Here is a 19,680-nt window from a genome sequence, read left to right as displayed (position 1 = left end):
GCCAGGCTCCAAAGAGCCTCAGTCATTAATAGTTGTAGTTTGGAACCAAGGGCTAAAGAGGCTAGCTTGGATGTTGGAGCTCAGGTTCACCATGTGGCTACAGAGATTAAGGGAGCCCAGGAGGCATTGGAATCAGAGGAAGGGATGGATCCACAGACACTCAATGTCTATGAAGTGACTCTCTTTTACTTTTCTTTCTCTTCTTGGTAAGTAAGCACGTAAACAAATTGTATATATTATGTACATAACAATAAGGGAAGCTGGTGGACTGGACAATATTCAAGGACACTTCCTCAGACCTGAATGAATATGTAATGGCTGTCACCAGCTTCATCAAGACTCGTGTAGATGAATGTGTACATACTGTTTGCAACCTACTGAGGGTGTTTATGGCTAGGAAGTCTAGCAAAAGGCTATCTCAGCAACAAAGAGACAATTCTGGAGGTAGCTAGGGACAGAGACAGATACTCACCAGCTATGGCAGAGATTTTAGCCCATTATACCCTACAAAGTGAGGGTGAACACCATAAATGGCTGTGATTCTTCACTACCCGATGAGCTGAACACCTTTAAAGCTCTCTTTGAGAAAGAGAACTCAACGTGCCTATGTGAATCCCTGCTGATGACTGTCTGATAACTGTCTCTGAGGCTGATGTCAGAATATCATTCAAGAGGGCAAAACATTGCAAGGCATCAGGCCCTGGCAGGGTACTGAAAACCTGTGCCAACCAACTAGGTGGAGTGTTCATGTACACTTTCAATTTTTCTCTGCTGCAGTTGAAAGTTCCCACCTGCTTCAAAAGAGCATCAATCATCCAGGTGCTCAAGAAGATTAGCAAGAGCTGTCTCAATGTTTACCATCCAGTAGCACTAACATCTACTGGGATGAAATGCTTTGAGAGGTTGGTCATGGCCAGAATTACCACATTTCTAAGTAAAGATCTGGACCCATTCCAATTTGCCTATCGTCATAATGACTTCACAGCAGACGCAATATGACTGGCTCTCCACTCAGCTCTGAATCACCTAGACAACAGCAAATATGCACCCGGCTACTCTTCATCAATCACAGCTCAGCCTTCAACACCATCATTCCCTCAATGCTGGTAAACACACTCCAAATCCTGGGACTCTGCAGCCTCCTCTGCAACTGGGTCCTTGATTTCCTCTTTGGAAGTCCACAGTCGGTATGAATTGGAAGCAACTTTTCCTCCTCACTGACGATCAACACGGGCGCACCTCAAGGATGCATGCTTAGCCCACTGCTCTGCTTATTTCTACACCCATGGCAGTGTGGCCAGGCACAATTCAAATGCCATCTACAAATTTGCCAATGACACCATGGTCATTGGCGCAATCACAGTGTCAATGATGAACATATAGGAGGGAGATAGATCTGCTGACTGAGTGGTGTCACAACAACAACTTTGCACTCAACATTAGCAAAACTAAGGAGCTGATTATGGATTTAAGGAGGAAGTCAGGAAAACATGAACCAGTCCTCATCTAGGGGTCAGCATTGGAAAGGATTAAGAACTTTAAGTTCCTGGGTGGCTGGCAAAATCTCAAAAGAACTGTCCTGGGGCCTCCATGTCGACCAAGAAGGCTCGCCAGCAGCTATACTTCAGGAGGAGTTTGAGATTATTTGGTATGACATCAAAGACTCCCAAAGATTTCTGAAGAGAGCTTTCTGACTGGTTGCATCACTGCCTGGAATAGCGGTGCCAATATTCGGGACAATAGAAAAACTCCAGAGGGCTATTCATTCGGCTTGTGATATCACAGGCGCCAGACTTCACTCCATCGAGGACACCTACTACAGATGGCATCTTAAGAAAGCAGCCTCTATCCAAAAGGCCCGTCATCACCCAGGCCACACTGCTACCAACAGGAAAAATGTACAGGATCCTGAAGACAAGCACTCAGCGGCACAGGACAGCTTTTCCCCTCTGCCATCAGATTCCTGAATGAACAATGAACTACAGGCACTACTTCATGTTATCCTATTTTCTTGCACTATTTATTTATTTGTGAAATGTGATTTATAGCAATATTTGCACTGTTGTGCTGCCACAAAACAAAGAAATTTGTGTTGTGTTCATGACGATAAATTCTGAATCTGAGCTGAACAACCGAGATACACATACACCATTCTGAGTTCAACCAGTTATAAATTATATCAGTCTTCTCAGGTGCCGAGGAACATTTTTCATCCTTAAAGTGTCTGTTCCTGGTAGATTGCCCACTCTTCTAGAGAATCCGTTATCCATTCATTTAAGGAGCTCCGATGCTTCCTTGAGCCTTGTCTTGTTCAGTAATAGCTACATTATAAAAACCATCCAGTGACTCAAACCTATAAATGTTCTTGGTTGCCAGGTTCTTGGATAAGATACGCATGGTCAAGATAATCTTTTGACTTCTGCCAACCATTACCACCACATAGCGTTGTGGTTAGCGCAACGCCTTTAAAGCGCCAGCATTCGGATCTGGGCCGGGGTTCAAATCTCGCGCCGTCTATTAGGAGTTTGCACGTTCTCCCTGTGTCTGCATGGGTTTTCTCCAAGGGCCCCGGTTTCCTCCCACCCTTCAAAAATGTACCGGGGGTGTAGATTAATGGGGTGTAAATTGGATGGCATGGATTCGTGGGCCGAATTAGCCTGTTACCGTGCTGTATGTCTAAATAATTTTTTAAAAAATAATTCTTGACTCCCAATCATATCAGCAAATACTCCATGCATCCTGTAAAATCCTTCTTGACCTCATGCCTTACATTTTTTTAAAAATCTATCCCAAACATGTAACTTGCAACAGCCTCCTGGCTTCTTTTCCTCTGTCGTTCCTTGCAAGTTAAGCTGCACCAAGTTAAGCCAGGTCAGTAAATGTCGACCTACCAGCATCTCAACCAGGGAGCATCTTGCTAGAAGTTGTCATGCACAAAAAAAAAACAAGCAACACAAGGCAGCGATTCATGAGCCACTTGGAGCCCTGTACAACTGCCCACGGATATGATGCAGATGTGGAGGTGGCTGGTTCATTCATTCCAGGAGCCCATGTAAATTTTGTCCTGTTGTGGTTGGGCATTTTCCTCCCACTAGCATCGTGGTTTGAGGTGCTGCTGTTTGGTTAATAGAAACTGAGGGTTATGTACCACTGAAAAAAGTTGGTTTCTGGCGATGAACAACTCGATAAGGTAGGTCACACCCACACAATGAAATTCAATGTAGTTTAACGTCCCTGTCTGTAGAGTAACCAGGAAATCAATATTTCAGGCTGAAACCCTTCATCAGGATTTCATAATCTCATTGTCTTGTTATTCCCTTGAGCAACAACATGCCAAATAGGTTGCCAGTGCCGTGCAGTGGATTTCCTTGTGTTTCTGAAGTCGTGAAAAGGACATTAATCATTCAAGACAGTAGTGCGCAATTGAATAAAATGGTGGCACTACCAGAGCTGCTGTAACAGCAGCGTTGCCACTAAAACAGATCTGGGGGAGCAGAGACGATGTTGTTAAACTAAAATCCTGCAACCATGCTTGTGAACCAAAGATGACAGCGCCTGTGCTCAGAAGTACCCACAAAGGCTTGCAGACTTTGGGGGAGCAGTGGAGCAGTGCAGGATACCAGAAACGGGGAGAAACATGGCCCCCATTGAGAATGAGAAGCAGAGGAGATTACCGTATAGGATGGTGATCAGGGTGCGGACCAGCAAGGGCCTCAGCGGCTGAGGGACCCACACAGGCTGCGGACGACGTGCGGTCGGGGGACTTGCATGGGTTGTGGGGTGCTGGAGATGGCTTATGGGAACCAGGTAGAGGAGCCAAGATTTGAGAGAGTGCTGAGGGCAAGAAGGGCTCCCAAAGGCCCTCGGGTGCTGAAAGCTTCCTGATCATGTCAGAGGTTTGGATCTGGAGCTCGGGTTGCCAAAAGTTTGAACTGAACTGGAGTCTGTGCAGCTGCAGAAGTTGTGGGAGCGCTGGAAGTGAATCCACAGACACTCAGTGACTCTGAAGGGACTCTCTTTTGCTTCTCTTTCTCTCATACTGTAAGGGGCACTGGGTGACACAAATCCTGACTCTGTCTGCCTTACAGCAGGCAGAAGGCAATTTCGTGTAAAATCACATTATGTACTATTACATGACAATAAAAGAATTTTGAATCTTAGAAATCGATACAGAAGTTTTCAGTAATGCTTGGCACTTGTTATATCCATGGAGGTGTCGGGTGCTGTTTATGTCTGAAGGATTAGCTGAATATGCTGTGTAAGTAAAGAGCTATCAATTTGTAATGGTTGACAGCGTGAGGTCTCCAACTTCTTGTTTCAATGAAGCTGAGTTTGGATTTGCAATTTTCAACTGAATCCAAACCCAGACAGGCAGGACAGATGTCTAGGAGAACTGACTGAATTCTGAAAATTGATTTTTCTACTAATGTAAACATTAATAATGAATGAGTTTACTGAAAGGGAAAAAGTGAACATTTTCCATTTCAGAAATTCAGCTTTCTAATCCAAAAAATCAGCGCAACATTCTTATTTGTACAGGGTCACATTAACGGATCTATTGATTTGAGTGATTATAGGTTTGCAACCTTTTAATGATTTGTACGCAAGGACAACTCATTGAAGAACAAAAAATCAAAACTGGCCTGCAGAAACTATCCTAGTATGAATATTAATGTTAAGTCATTGTGAAAGATTTAAAATGACAGAAGGATATGATTTTTTTCTCTCGATTTTGTATTAGAACACTATATTCACAAATGTTGAAGCAGCAAATATGTGATTTATAGATTTGCACAAACTCCTTGTTAAGTCTAAATTATTTCAGAACATATCCTTTTCTCTGCCTCAGAAGACAGTGTGCCTGAACTATTTATATAACCGGCACTAAAAGTCCTCATTAATGTACTGCAGTCTGTACCAATCTTAAATATTTTAATTTTAAAATAGACAGCAGAGAAAAGTGGAGCAGGGTGTGCAGTTCAAGATGAAACCATATGTGCAGTGACTTTAGATGCATTAATCATACATTCCTCCACATGAATCAGTTCAGTTAACATGTTGTGCATTCATTAAATGACAATGTTTTAAATCAAAGAATCAGAAATAACTTACAGTTTCAACTATATATATCCCAGCATCTGGAGTATTTATATTGGAAGTAATGAACATACTCAAGGCCAATCTTCACTAGCCTTATTTCAGGGAGGATGTACTGGCCTTGGAAGAGGTGCAGAGAAAGTTCACCAAGTTGATTCTGGAGAAGAGGGGAAGTTGAGTTATCTGGGACTGTACTTGCTGGAATTTATAAGAATAAGAGGGGATCTTATAGAGGAGATCTTATAGAAATGTATAGAATTATGAAAGGCTTGTTATCCATGCTAGGGGTAGATAAGTTGTTTCCATTGGTGGGGGAGACAAGAACCAGGAGACATAGCCTCAAGATTCAAGGCAGTAGATTTAGGATGGAGGTGAGGAAGAGCTGCTTTTCCCAGAGGGTGATGAATCTATGGAATTTGCTGCCCATTGAAGCAGGGGAGGCTACCTCAGTAAATATATTTAATGCAAGGTTGGATAGATTTTTACATCGTAGAGAAATGAAGGGATATGGGGAAGAGGCAGGTCGGTAGAGATGACTACTTGCAGTTTTTTTTGTGTTGAATGGTGATGCTAATGCTGTTCTGTTGTAGATGGACAGAGCTTGCTTATGGAATGAGCTAGTACCTTTTTGATTCATTGACGTGCTTTCCACAAGCTGGCTGCAGAAATCCAAGCCCTCAGATTCAATTGAGTAAATGATGTCTTTTGAGTCCTGAATGATAGATTTGTCAAGAAAATTCATTCTCGGAACATGAATAGCAATACCTTTGGCACAGAATAAAAACTTAAGCCAGGCACTTCCATAAAAGCATACATGGAACATATAAACCCTAAATTACATTAATTAATATTCAGTCCTTAATTGGCTTCAAGGACCCTTACCACCCAGGCCATGCCCACTTCACACATCAGGAAGGAGGTACAACAGCCTGAAGATGAACGCCCAGTGGTACAAAAACAGCTTCTTCCCCTCTGCCATAAGATTTCAGAACAGACAATGAACCACAGACACTACCTCACTTTTCTTTTGCACTAATGTTTTTACTTTCATAAAAATGTAGTTTATAGCAATATTTGCACCTGTGATGCTGCCACAAACAACAAATTACGTGACATGTTCATAACAATAAATTTTGATTTGATTCTGGAGGCTCTTTCATGTAATTGAATTGTAAATATATTATTGAGACTCATTGTAGAGCACATGATGGAAACTCAATCTGTTCACTGTGGAAATGATCTTCGACCATTTGCAATATTTTTAGGTTTGGATTTTCTGTCAGCTTAAGATGGCCAAAGGACTTCAGAATCAGAATATATTGTCATGGAATTTGTTGTTTTGTGGCAGTATTACAAATAAATGATTGCAAAAATAAGAGAAAATGAGGTAGTGTCAGTGGTTCATTGATCATTCAGGAATCTGATGGCAGAAGAGGAAAAGCTGTTGTGCCACTGGGTGATCATCTTCAGGCTCCTGCACCTCCTTCCTGATGGTAGCTGAGTGAAGAGGGCATGGCCTGGGTGGTGAGGGACCTTGAGGATAGAGACCATTTTCTTAAGACGCTTATAGATGTCCTTGATGGAGTGGAGACTGATGTGTCTCGTGGCACTGGCCACAATTAGAAGGCCCATAATTAGAAGGTCCTCATGAAATTATGCACATTTAACATGTGGAAATGATCCGATTTGTGATCAAACTTGCATGTGTTATTGAAGAACCTGTGGGATGAGCAAAGCAAGCAAATAATATTTTTTAAAAATAACTTTTTTTTAATCTCCACCAACTAATATAGTCCCATCAATTTGTGCAATATAAAGGAAAACATTTGATATAAATTTATCATCATCAACATTTGGTGCATAAATATTCATAAAAATCTAAGATTCTGAATAAATTTGACAATTCATCAATACAAATCTACCAAAAGGATCTGTAGTTACTGACCTCATCTTAACTGGTAAATTTTTACTAATTAAAATGGCTACACCTCGAGCTTTAGAATTAAACGATGAAGGAAAAATCTGGCCCACCCACTCCCTTTTCAATTTTTGATGTTTTTTCTCTGTTAAATGAGTTTCTTGCAAAAAAGCAATATCCATGTTCAATTTCTTAAGATGAGCCAGAACTCTTTTCCTTTTGCTTGGGTTATTGAGCCCATTCACATTGGGAGTTACAAAATTCAAACTTTGTTTTGACATATTAGTGATTCTTTAAAAAAATATAGAGCTCCTGTCTCCACTCCAAGATGCCTCCACTCCACAGCCAAGCCTCAAAACTTAACATCTCCCAGAAAGAAAGTAAGAAACTCCAAATAATAATAAAAAATAAAAAAGAAAGAAAAAAACCCAAAAGTGCCAATTAGGTCAGCACGAACTCCCTTCTTAATGAGAGATCGCCCTCGCCACTAGCGGCATGAAGCTTTGGAGGAAGGAAGCGGAAACAAAAGAGAATCTTCCCCCCCAAACAGAATATCATAATCAAATTTAAGTCAATCAAGTAAAGCGTGCTTCTTCAAGATCCAGATTAGCTCGATCTTCACTAATTTCAACCTGAAATTCAGTCACTAAACCTCCCCCCCCCCCCCCCCCACCAGACGAACTCTCCTCTCTCATCTTTTCTTGATCTTTTTTTTAAATACGGACATAGATTCACTGAAAAAAAAACTATCGATAAAAGTTACAACTGTGTAAACACACTTCAAAAAATTTAATAAATTAAAATTAATTGAATTAAGTCAAATAAAGATTGTACTTACAGTATTCCTGGCTGTTATAACTTCTTGTTAATTTTAATGAAGAGGTCGTTCAACCAGAGCACCTCCCAGCCTGGGGGGTCTAGGGGGTTTCACATCTTACAATTGAACCCCACAGAGGGTCCAACGTGTCAACGTGTGGACCACAAGGAGAATAGGCTGCATAAGAGAAAATGATGCCATCAAATCAAGTCTGCACAAGCACCACAACTTCCAAGAAGAAACATGAGCAAATGCTACAGATACTCTAGTGACCAGGCAAAGGTCTGTCCCAGGACAAGCATTCAGATTCAGATTCAGAATTTATTGTCATGAACATGTCATGAAATTCGTTGTTTTGCGGCAGCGTCACAGTGCAAACATTGCTATAAATTACATTTCAAAATAAGCAAATAAACAAATAATTAAATAAATACTGTGGAAAAAATAGGAGAAAGTGAGGTCATGCTTGTGGTTCATTGTCCATTCAGAAATTTGATGGCAGCAGGGAAGAAGCTGTCCTTGTGCTGCTGGGTCCTCGTCTTCAGGCTCCTGTACCTCCTTCCTAATGGTAGCAGAGTGAAAAGGGCATGGCCTGGGTGGTGAGGGCCTTAGAGGATTGAGGCTGTTTTCTTAAGACACCGCCTCATGTAGATGTCCTCGATGGAATGATGTCTGGTGCCCATGATGTCACTGGCTGAGTTAATAATTCTCTGGAGTATTTTCCTGTCCTGTGCATTGGCACCTCCATGCCAAACAGTGATGCATCCAGTCAGAATGCTCCTCATGACACACCAGTTTTTGGTGACAAACTAAATCTCCTCAAGCCGGTCACACTATAGCCCGTGGGCAAGCCTTTTTCATGATTGTATCACCACTGAAGGCCCCAAGACAGAACGTCAGAGATGCTGCCACCAAGGAATATGAAGCTCTTAACCCTTTCCACTGCTGACCCCTCAATGAGGACTGGTGAAGAATGGAGATAACTGCAACATAGTTTCCGAACTCTAGATTTTTGATGCTTCAATTAGAGAGAAGGTTATTGTTTGCAATTCTCCAGTTGTACAGTTTAGATTGGTTTTTCATTGTAAATCTTGCACTTCAAAGAGAACAGTGCTTGAACCTAATCTGAAGAAGCATGCTATGTCAATAAATACTGAAATTATTCATAATAGTTACCATTTGAAATCATTTTAGGAATAGGTTCCTATTATTTTTAACAATATCCAGTGTTTAATTTTTAGCGTAGAAGTTAGTGCTATTGCAGTACGTTTTATTCTGTCTGCGTGGGCTTCCAAAACATACAGAGTTGTAGGTCAATTTGGGTGTAAATGGATGGCATGGGTTTAAATATCCAATATCAACTTCACCATATAAATAAAATGTAAAACTTTAAAATGTTTTTTTTATTCAACTCGCAGTTTATTTTACCATCTGATAACCATGTCTCTCCAGTCGAAGGAAGCTCAGGTGTTTTTTTAATCACATACAATTCTGGTATCCAGTCTGAAGGATTAATAATTATCACATTATTGCTGCATATTTACCAAGAACTAAATTACAACTGATAAAATTTTATTGGCTATATTTCCCCTCATTACATTTTCAATGTAACAAATGTGAGCAGAATTACTCAGCAGACACATCTCACAGTGTTGAAGTATTAACAGATGTTAGACATTAAATGCATTGGAAGTTCACTAGAAAATGGAAGACAATGTGCTTGAGATCCTCTACATCAAATGTTATGGCAATGTTTTTCTACAATTATTAAGTGCAATTTCCCATTATATTCATCATTCCCTGCCTCAGAAATGTATGAGAAATGAGAGTAGAATGTGTTTGAATTTTGTACAGGAGACCAGTTGTAAGGAATTATCCAAAAATCCTTATAAAATTATGTGGAGGTTGAACAGGATGGGCAAGGAGTAAAATGTTCTCACTCGGTGGTGGTGACTAAAAATAGGAGAGTCATGATAGTGGATAGTCCCTAATAATCCAGTTGTAAATTAGGGAATACCTTTACCAGGTAGTGGTTAGAATTTTGAACTTGTATTTTTGGATAGTTAAAAGGCGTTGTATCATTCTATTTAACGGAAAGATAGATACGTACATGACCAGGATGAAAAGTATACAGATGGTCCCTGACATACGTCTGACTTCCGTTCTGACTGACCGGAATGGATACATGTTACTCTGGGCCAACACGTTCTTAAGCTGGAGCCGCGGCACTTATTCCATGGCCCAACCTGCCCAGCACTGGAAAGACCCATTGTCCACCACCACCAGCACCTGGCCTGTGCTCACCTCTCCCACATTGAACACTGGGTCTGCCACCAACTTTGTAATGCGAAAATTGAACACATTCAGTGGCAGCGGAGTCTCGGCGCCCTCTCAGACCATGGCCGCTGCCATGCTGGTTTGTTAAAATAAACAGCGGATCCCCGGGACCAGACACATAATTTTTATGTATCCATATATTTTTCTGTGTTTTTTTTTGTCGTATGTACAGAATACCTGTATTCTGATATACATTAGTAAAATGAATGGGAGAAAGCTCAAGTGGGGCATCAACATCAAAGCAGATCACCTAGATTAATTCTCTGCTGTACATTCTCTGCAATTCAACATAGTTGGGAGTTGACTTCTTAGTAATTTAGGCCAAAGTCTCAATACTCTTTGAGTAAAGATAGCTGAGCCTTCATGGTCAGAACATGATACAGGTGCCTTACATTTTATTTAAAAATTCCAAAAAGGTGGGGACGATCACGGATGATGTTCGCATTTGGGACATCCCCAAACTCAAGGTGTGTGCCCTCCGTGTGACAGACAACGCCAGGCATCGCATCCTAAAGGCTGGAGGTCACATCATGACCTTTGACCAGTTGGCTCTTGCTGCCCCCAAAGGTCAGGGCACCGATCTGCTTTCAGGGCTTCGTAAGGGAAGGAAGGTGTACAGAGGGACCAGCACCACCCCACCAGCTCAGGCCAGTCTGTCGACAATGCCGTTGGGGAATTGAGCGAAGCAGAGGCCGCACCCGGCGACCCCAATCCCGGTGCCACGGCGGTCACACCGGATGATCAGGCCCCCTGACCTGTACAGCCCCTAACCTCTATCCACCCTGGGGTCGGTTCTCAAAGAAGGGGTGAATGTGATAGTACAGATTCTATCACCGATGTGTATATGTACATATGTACAGATGGTAGTGTAGGACGACTGTGATTGGCTGAGAGTGTAGCTACACTTACTGGCAGGTCTTAAAGAATTGCTCCTAGCCAGACCAGGTCATTCTGGACTGGTCGACCTACTTGTGATATGCTCCAGTCTTACCGGCAACCTCCAAACACTGGCACTTTTTGCGGTAGGTGCCATTACACATAAGTAATGTTAATTTCCCATAATAAATTCTCTGTTTTCAGAGGGAGACCCCCCTCCCCCAGTCCTTGTTATCCCAGTCCCTTCATTCCTGCCCCCAAGGCCGCCCTCTCTTACCTTTGGTGAAAAGGTGACTCAGCCCCCAGCACCCAGTGGGAGAAAAGCAGGGGGAAGCTGGCTCAATGCTGGAGCAATGGCCGTCTTCCTTACCCATAAACCCTACACAGCTGGAATTGCTCTGGCACTGGCACATTGAACTGTCTCCGCGATCCGGTGAGGTGCTCTGTAAACTCTGAGCTCGGCAGCACTGCACCCCTGCTCCTGTGTCGGGAGTTAGATGTGGGGGGCGGTGTAACAGACGGTGCTGCTGGGGTGTGCCTGAAGGCTGGCCTGATGAGCTGGTGGAGTGCCTGAAAGCCACTGGCACTCAGCTCCACCACCCCAATGGTCCACTCCTCCTGAGGCTCTGCACCTTGTGTCCGGCCTTCTGCCCTGATGCTGGCCACCTTTTTGGCTGAGCTCCCTGGCCACCCCGTCACCTCCGACCTCCACCTGATCGAAGCGTTAGTTAAGAGCCTCATATACAGCGCACATCGGACTCCACTCCCAACTCAGCTCAGCCAGCACCACTCCCACCCCCCCCCCCCCCCCCAACCCACGCTCGGCCCAGCCAGCACCCCTCCCCACGGCCTAGCCAGCACCACCACACTCAGCCTAGACTAGGGTGCAATATAGTCTGGCTACGGCCCTGGTTGTAAGAGGGATGGCGACAGATGGCTGTGGGTGGGGTGGGGGGGGGGGGAGCGGGGAAAAGCGCAAACTAGGTTAGAGACATTTGCTTCAAGGGAATTAAATCAAAATGATTCCAAAATCCAGAAAATTCCGAACAATGGCAGGTGTCCATTCCCAATTATTCCGGATAAAAGATTAGACTCCCATACCAGCATCATGACTGGTAGCTTTACATGTCATCATGCAACTGAGGATGAAGCCTCCATTCCACCTGAATTCCTGTTCAAGCCGCATTGTGACCAGACTTCAGACATTTTGTTAAAAGGCAGGAAAATATGCTTTGAACCAACCCGAGCAGCCAAGAGGCATTTACCGTTGAAATGCACCTTTTTTTCTGATTCTTTTACCTCTTCAAAGAAACACCCAAGTTCTGGCTCCGCAACACCACTTCTTCCCTCATATCCCCTGCTGTTGAAATTTTGATGCCTTGGCTTCTTCCAGCTTCTGACGCATGATGTTTCTCTGACAAGCCTCGAGAATGGATCCTGCCTGCAATAGACCATTTGACACCCATGTATTATCCTGCTCTTGTCCCATTTATTCATTTATTGCTGCATTGTAGGAGAATTTTCTGTATTGACAGTGTTGTTGAAAGAGGTTGGGATTATCACACCATGCTTGTCTGGGAAGTTAGCTGAGATGTGTGAATGAATTGCTGGCATTCTTTAACTAGGTACAAGATTTAAAACTTACAAAATTGCTCTTTCGATTCTTGTTTCTTCTTTTCTTAGCTTTCAAATATACATTTGTTCTATTTTTTTCAGGTTGGGATGAGGCAACAGGTTTTGATAACGGAGGAATCGTTTGACGGCCAGTACTATGTCGCACACAACAAGTTTTATGAGCAGGCAAGTCTCTCCCATTGTTTGGACTCAATTAAAAATATCTGTACTCAACTGACAAAAATTCCTTCTTCTTTCATAGATTAATGGCGTGAGATCTAATAAGTTTCCACCAAATAAAAGGCTGTCCAATATTGACCATAAACATAGCCCATGCAAATGTTTAGCATACAATTCAGCAGTTTTCTTTGATGTTTACTATGTATGTGAATGATATAAATTAATGGAATGTATCATATTTTTTGCTCAAAATCTGACTGTAAAGAACTAGTAGGTGTTGCTTTCTTGCCAAAGTTTGAGCCACATTTAAAAGATGAGTATGAGATTTGCAATCCACTGGCATGGCCTTTTCTGCAAGAGAGTTTATCTCAAAGATATAACAATCAAATTTGTTTAATAGTCATGAATATGATGAAATAGTTAATTGCTTGATCCAGACAGTTAAATCACAGGCAGAGAAGGATTTGATTGTATTTATGTTTTAAGTATCCCTTTCGTCCATATACTGTGGGCATCTAGTTGAGAACCACCTTCAAGGTTGGTGAACTGTTTGGAGCCATATCGTTGGGATTTGAATGTAGTGTTTGTTTTAGACCAGTGACTCTGAACCTTATTTTTTCCACTCACATGCCACCTTAATGAATCCCTTACTAACCACAGAGCACCTATGGCAAAGGATGCCAAAGATGCTTTGTGGTTAGTAAAGGATTACTTAAGATGGGATGTGAGTGGAAGAAAATAGGTTGAGAACCATTGACTGAGGAGAACCAATTGTGTGGCAGCCTCGCCTGTGGGTGGATCTAACTTTGATTGACGTGGGGATGTGACTTTCAACCTGCCTGCCTGGCTGATCAGATGTCTCTCCAGGAAATTCCTTTGTTCGGACCAGTTTCCTGTCTGAGCTCTGGATAACACAAGAGTACCAGAAAGGGAAACCATGACCTGGGTTGGGATGGGTTATGGAGTTTTTGGTGTGTATTCTGAGAGGTCTTTGTAGATAGAGAGGTGCAAGTTACTGACAGTTCACACAACCTCCATTCTTGCAGCCCACCTGGTTGGGTGGAATGCCAGATCTAATATCAAAAGATTCACAAGGGAATGTCAAAAAAAAGACATCTTGGTCAGCAGAGCAACTTTGAAAGCCATGTAGTGGGGAAGCCTTCAAAACTAAAATGTTTGGGAATGTGGAGTGCCAAAGTAAAAATATTTGCCGTCGCATTGGACTCTTCAAACTTTGATTCTTTTGAAGATTTTTTTTCAGTATTATTTTGTTTTCTCAAGACACAGCCACTATTTTATTGAGCAGACGTTCCTTTGAAAAGTAATAATAGGTTTCTTCTGGATGTCAGTGGCTCAATCGCATCCTTCATTTTTGTGAAGAAAACAAATACCAAAGTAACCAAAGCAACGAGAAAGTACACAGCAATGAATGAATTTGCAATTAATGATCCAGTGTAAAGATGGAAAACTTTTTATTCCCCTTGCAATCATAATTTACCATTCACATTAAGGATACAATTGCACAAAAGCAAAACATTAATCATGTTTCTTAATGCAGAAGTACAAATAGAAAAGAAATTTGATCGCTGATTTTTAAACTTGAGACCTCTTTAAGCTCACTTTCAATATATTTTATCGTACTGCATGGAATTGGACATCAGGGGAATTTTCTTAGCAAGACATAAATCCAGGCAATCCCTGTGATATACAGACAGTGCCTGAAGGGTTTTAAGTTTTCACAGCAAGCAAATCAGTTCAGAAGTGGCAGCCGACGAGTGGAAGCAGTTTAAAGGAGCTGTGGCCTCATGAAAGTGCACTTGAGAATCATTTTTTTGTGCTTGAGGAAAGGCTAGTGATTCGTCACTTTCATCCAGTATCACGCAAATCAGAGAAATTCACATTAATACGACATGGAGATAAACCAAACGCTTCTTCATGAAGTCGGCAGCATTTTAACCTCATGTTGCCAAAGGCAGCAACAGTTTAACCTTTGGCAACTTTTCATTTGGATAGAAAACTGTTTAAATAAGTATTTTCCACCACTAACCCTTCCCACTCTATTCTTGTCCCTCTCTTCATCTCATCTCTTAATATCAGATCAGTCAGATTCCATGGAACCGAGAACATCTCCATTGATTTTTGTCGGGAGCTGGTGTGTGCTACCCAATTTATCCCCAAGTAATAGATAAAAGCTTTGGTGAATGCCCATAAATAATTGAGAATGTTGTTTCCCCCCCCCCCCCTCCCTCACAAAAAAACACCCAGTTTACCGGCTGAAATGAGATGTTGATTATCATCATTAACTAGAAATAGAGACACTTGGGAAGAGATCAAATGTGTGGTTCTTGCAGGAGTGGGATCTTTCTTTTCTTAAGAATGTGACAAAATCTTATTTGAGTAAATATAATTCTCAAGTGAAACCTCAGCCATAAGTTGCAGTAAGTTTCAGTTTGATGATTAAGTTGCTCATTTCTGGATTCAGTTTTATCTTCAAGGTTGATTGGTCTGCTTGAAGGCTTTTGCTACTGTAAAGCTTTTTCACTGAAATATCTTAATTGTAAAACATCTGATTGGTTCTGATCACCTCAGGGAATTGGAGAAGCATTTTGCAGCTTTTTTATAAAATTTTTTAATATTAACTAAGTGATTTTTTTTCCCCCCTATATTTTTCCCTCTTAATTGAGATGACCTGGCTGGAGGGAATAGAGTTTCATACATGGAGCCCCAGCAGTTACGGTGCTGTGGCTCGGCTTGACTTTCTTTCCCACCAATTTTATGTCTGTCTGCTTCGGTTTTAGGAGTTACTGTGGAATGCCTACATGTCCAGACTGTGGCCTGGATTGGGGATTTGTGCTGTTTGCCTCTGAACAAAGCTTCCATAAGTAGATGAACAGAATTAAGGAAAATCCAGTTTTTTAAGAAAGAAAGAAGAAAGAAAATTTAAAGTTTAAATAACAATAGGACAGGAAAAATACCATTGTAATAGTAGACTAAATAATCAATGAAATGCAATCATAACATTAACCTAAAAAAACCTTACAAAATGGAAGCGTTAAAAGGAAAAAAAAGTTGCTGTTCTATTTTTGTGGATTAGCACTCTCCTTCAAATTACAGCTTTGTTTTTTTTTCAGTGCCCTGAAACTTTCAGTCTGCTCAAAAGTCTGTCCCTTGCTGTCCTGAAATCTTATACTGATGTTTTTTTCCTGCTGAAGGTTCTGGTGCCCAAGCAACCTGAATTTCTGGGGAAAATGATTGAAGTAGATATTTATGAAGCAGGGAAGCATTTTATGAAGGGAAAACCAGCAGACAACGGAAAGATCCACACTCCTTCGATTGTCAGGCCATTACTGAAGGGCGAAATTTCAGGCCTCACAGAGGTATGTGGCGGTGTTTTCTTCGCATAACATTTCCATGTTGTAAAACTTGATGGAGTGTGAAATTAAACAGCGTATCTGATTTCTGAGTATCATTTGATCTCGTCTTCAAGAGCGAATTGCTTTTGAGTTCCTGCCTTGCAAAAATAACAGGCAGAGCCGAATTAGTGCATAGGAAAGTATTGCTTGTGTAATTCAGAGTCAGTAAATTGTTCCAACAGACTAACATCTCTAATTTTAAAACGGTTTGAAATACCAAAAGATTTTTAAAAATAAAATAATTAAAATGCGCTCATGAACCACCTGAGAACTTTTAAAGATTTGCAATAAATAGGTTCATAACATTTTTCAAATCAGAAATTACTACCACTTACAGTAGAGTCTTACAGGAGTACAGGAAGGAACAGGTCCTTTGGCCCAACTCATCCATGGCAAACGAGAATGCACTTGCTGGCATTTAGTTCACAACCTTCCAAACCCATCTGTAATGCAGATTTTTGTTCTGCCTGGGGAAGAATTCAGTCCCAAACAGACGTTCAGAATCAGAATTTATTGTCATGAACATTTCACAAAATTTGTTGTTTTGCAGCAGCGTTGCAGACGCAAAATTGCTATAAATCACATTTTTTAAAATGAATAAATAAGCACAAAAGAAGAGAAAGCGAGGTAGTGACCGTGGTTTATCATTCATTCAGAAACCTGGTGGCAGAGAGAAGAAGCTGCTTTTGTACCATTGCGTGTTTGTTTTCAGGTTCCTGTACCTCCTTCCTGATGGAATCATTTAGAAGAGGGTAGTGAGGGTCCTTGAGGATAGAAGCTGCTTTTTTTTTTGCACTGCAATTTTTACAGCCTAATTTCTGAAGCCATAGAATCATTTTAATAAATCCTATTGTTTTTTTGAAAGATGTTTTCCTCTGACTTTCATTCTGGAGAGTGACAATCGATTATGAAAATATATATTTCAATAAATGATATGAAGCATATAGTACAGCAACTCAGCCTGTCATCGAGTTGGAATGAGTGGAATCTTAGCATTATTAGTGTAACTGTAAATGCTGCAAAGGTGCCTTCAAAAGCAGTAGTGAAAGGCAAATGAATTATGGGACTGAAGAGCCTGGTCCTCGTATATTGAAGCTTACACTTCACCCGGAAACTGAGTTGAGAGAGACTGCCATTTCAATTAAGGCTAGAATCCAAAGAAAATTAAAGTCGTTGACATTGGCTGCACAGTTTTGTCATGGGGACACTGTTGGCATAACAGTTAGCGCAATGCTATTACAGCGCCAATGACCCTGGTTCGAATCTGGTTCTGTCTGTAAATAATTTGTACGTTCTCCCTGTATCTGTGTGGGTTTTCTCCCACCATCCAAAATTTTTACAGGATTGTAGGTTTAATTTGAGTATAATTTGGTGACACGGGTTTAAATGGCCGGAATCTCCCATGGTGTGAATAAAATTTAAATCTTCCAGAAAGAGCTCACTGCTGAATAGAGTCTGATGCCCAACCGCACTCAAGGATTTTTCTTTCATCTTAAGGCCAAAAGCAAGGCTGTTAGCTGATGGTGACCCAATGTGACTGGAGAGCTGGCATCAAAGTGAACAGCATTGCTGTTGCCCATTTTTCACCCACCAAGTCCTGTGGTCACCTTCAAATGGAAGCTAAGCCATGGTGGATGTTTAATTACTACAGTCACGAGCACTCAATAAGGGCTTGAGCAACAGGTTTCACACTCAGCCCTGTTCAAGATTTGAGCTGAACATTTCTCTTCTGCCAGGTGCTTCAAACGTGTTTATAGTTAGATCAAACAACGCCATTTCCATCTCTGGGAGCCTGTATTGAGGTTGTCTCACTGTAGACCTCCTTTAAGTCCGCAAGAACAGAACGTGGAGCCAGCAAACAAAACTTGTCTTTCTCTTTGGCTTTGCAATGATCCGATTGTAAATCATTCCCTGTCTAACCCAGATCTGATGAGCTGAGTTCCTTCTGGCTTTTGAGATTCTGCTGTCAACCAGGTGATAGCTGGTGGAATTCTGAAACTGGAGAAGTACTGCGAGGAGAAGAGGCCATTGGAATTAAGACTGAAATCAAAGAATCCAAAGAAAATTAAAGTCATGTAAACATTTTCAGTCTTATGGGGAGGAAGGAATGGAGGATGAACAAGAAATAAAATGTGAGAATAAAGTTGAGCTGTGAGCATTCTGTCCTCTTGAAGTATCTTTGAGCCTTCTCTGGCCTCTGGCTCTGTACTAGCCCAACCTATGGTTACAGCCACCCTGTCCACATTGCCACTAATGTTATTGACTGTAGGGATCCCAGTGGACTTCAGAATCATAGATGTAAAACCCCTCTTCAATCGGGAGAGACAAAAAGCAGAAAACAATAGGTCAGTTGGGAAAATCAGCTTTCAGATTTATTGTCAGAGTGCATACCTGACATCACATACAACCCTGAAATTCTTTATCCTGCGGGCCAAGCAGAATTACCACATTTTTTAAAATTTAGACATACAGCACTGTAACAGGCCATTTCAGTCCACAAGTCCGTGGCGCCCAACTTACACCCCATTAACCTACTCCGCAGTACGTTTTTGAAGGGTGGGAAGAAACCAGACCCCCTGGGGAAAACCCACGCAGACAAGGGGAGAATGTGCAAACTTCTTACAGGCAGCGCAGGATTTGAACCCAGGACTGGTCTCGATCGCTGGCGCTAACAGGGCTTTGTGCTAACTCCTACACCTACCGTGCTGCCCATATTGGTAGTGCAAAATAAAACTGCACAAATGTACACATGTAAACAAATAAAGAAATGTAAACAACTGGCTGTGCAATACAGAGAGAATTTAAAAAATCAATAAAGTACACGTCCTTAAATGAGCCCCTGATTGAGTTTGTTGTTGAGGAGTTTGATGGTGGAGGGGGAGCAGCTGTTCCTGAACCTGGTGGTACCAGTCTTTTGCCAACTATACCTCTTTCTCGATGGTAGCAGTGAGAACAGAGAGTGTGCTGGGTGGTGTAGATCCTTGATGATTACTGCTGCTCGACAACAGTGTTCCTGTGGATGTTCTCAATGGTGGGGAGGGTTCTGTCTGTGATATCCTGGGCTGTGTCCATTAACTTTTACAGGGCTTTACGCTGCAATATATGTTGGAATCTATAATTGAGCATGTTTATAATCAATCAAAGTCAATGTGGTGTTATGGAAAAGGAAACTGTGCTTAAAAACACATTAAAGTTCTTTGAGGATGTAATTAACACGATGAATAAAAGAATCTATTAATTAAATGCAATTAGATTTCAATTGTCATCTAATAAGGTGCCACATGAGAAATTATAACACAAGAAAAATGTTCATGGCTTTGGAGATAGACATGAGCATGGATAAAGGACTGGCTTAACTAGCAGAAAACAAAGTTGTATGCTTTGGATCAATACCATGGGCTTAACTATTTACAATTTTAGTGACTTAG

The 19,680-nt window shown here is 41.5% G+C and overlaps 1 protein-coding gene across 7 annotated transcripts in view; it reads left to right on the top strand.

The window, feature by feature from the left end:
• The window catches only part of cdkal1 (CDK5 regulatory subunit associated protein 1-like 1), a 713,853-nt gene that overhangs the window by 663,459 nt on the left and 30,714 nt on the right, over positions 1-19,680 (top strand). For all 7 annotated transcript variants that reach the window (XM_069907872.1, XM_069907906.1, XM_069907889.1 and 4 more), the window contains 2 exons: positions 12,762-12,845; positions 16,052-16,216. In XM_069907872.1, coding sequence (XP_069763973.1) covers positions 12,762-12,845; positions 16,052-16,216 — 249 coding nt within the window. The remainder of the gene's footprint in view (positions 1-12,761; positions 12,846-16,051; positions 16,217-19,680) is intronic.

This window comes from Narcine bancroftii, chromosome 1 (genome assembly GCF_036971445.1).
Source record: "Narcine bancroftii isolate sNarBan1 chromosome 1, sNarBan1.hap1, whole genome shotgun sequence".
Taxonomy (NCBI): Eukaryota; Metazoa; Chordata; class Chondrichthyes; order Torpediniformes; family Narcinidae; genus Narcine; species Narcine bancroftii.
This window is presented reverse-complemented; position numbering and strand designations above follow the sequence as displayed.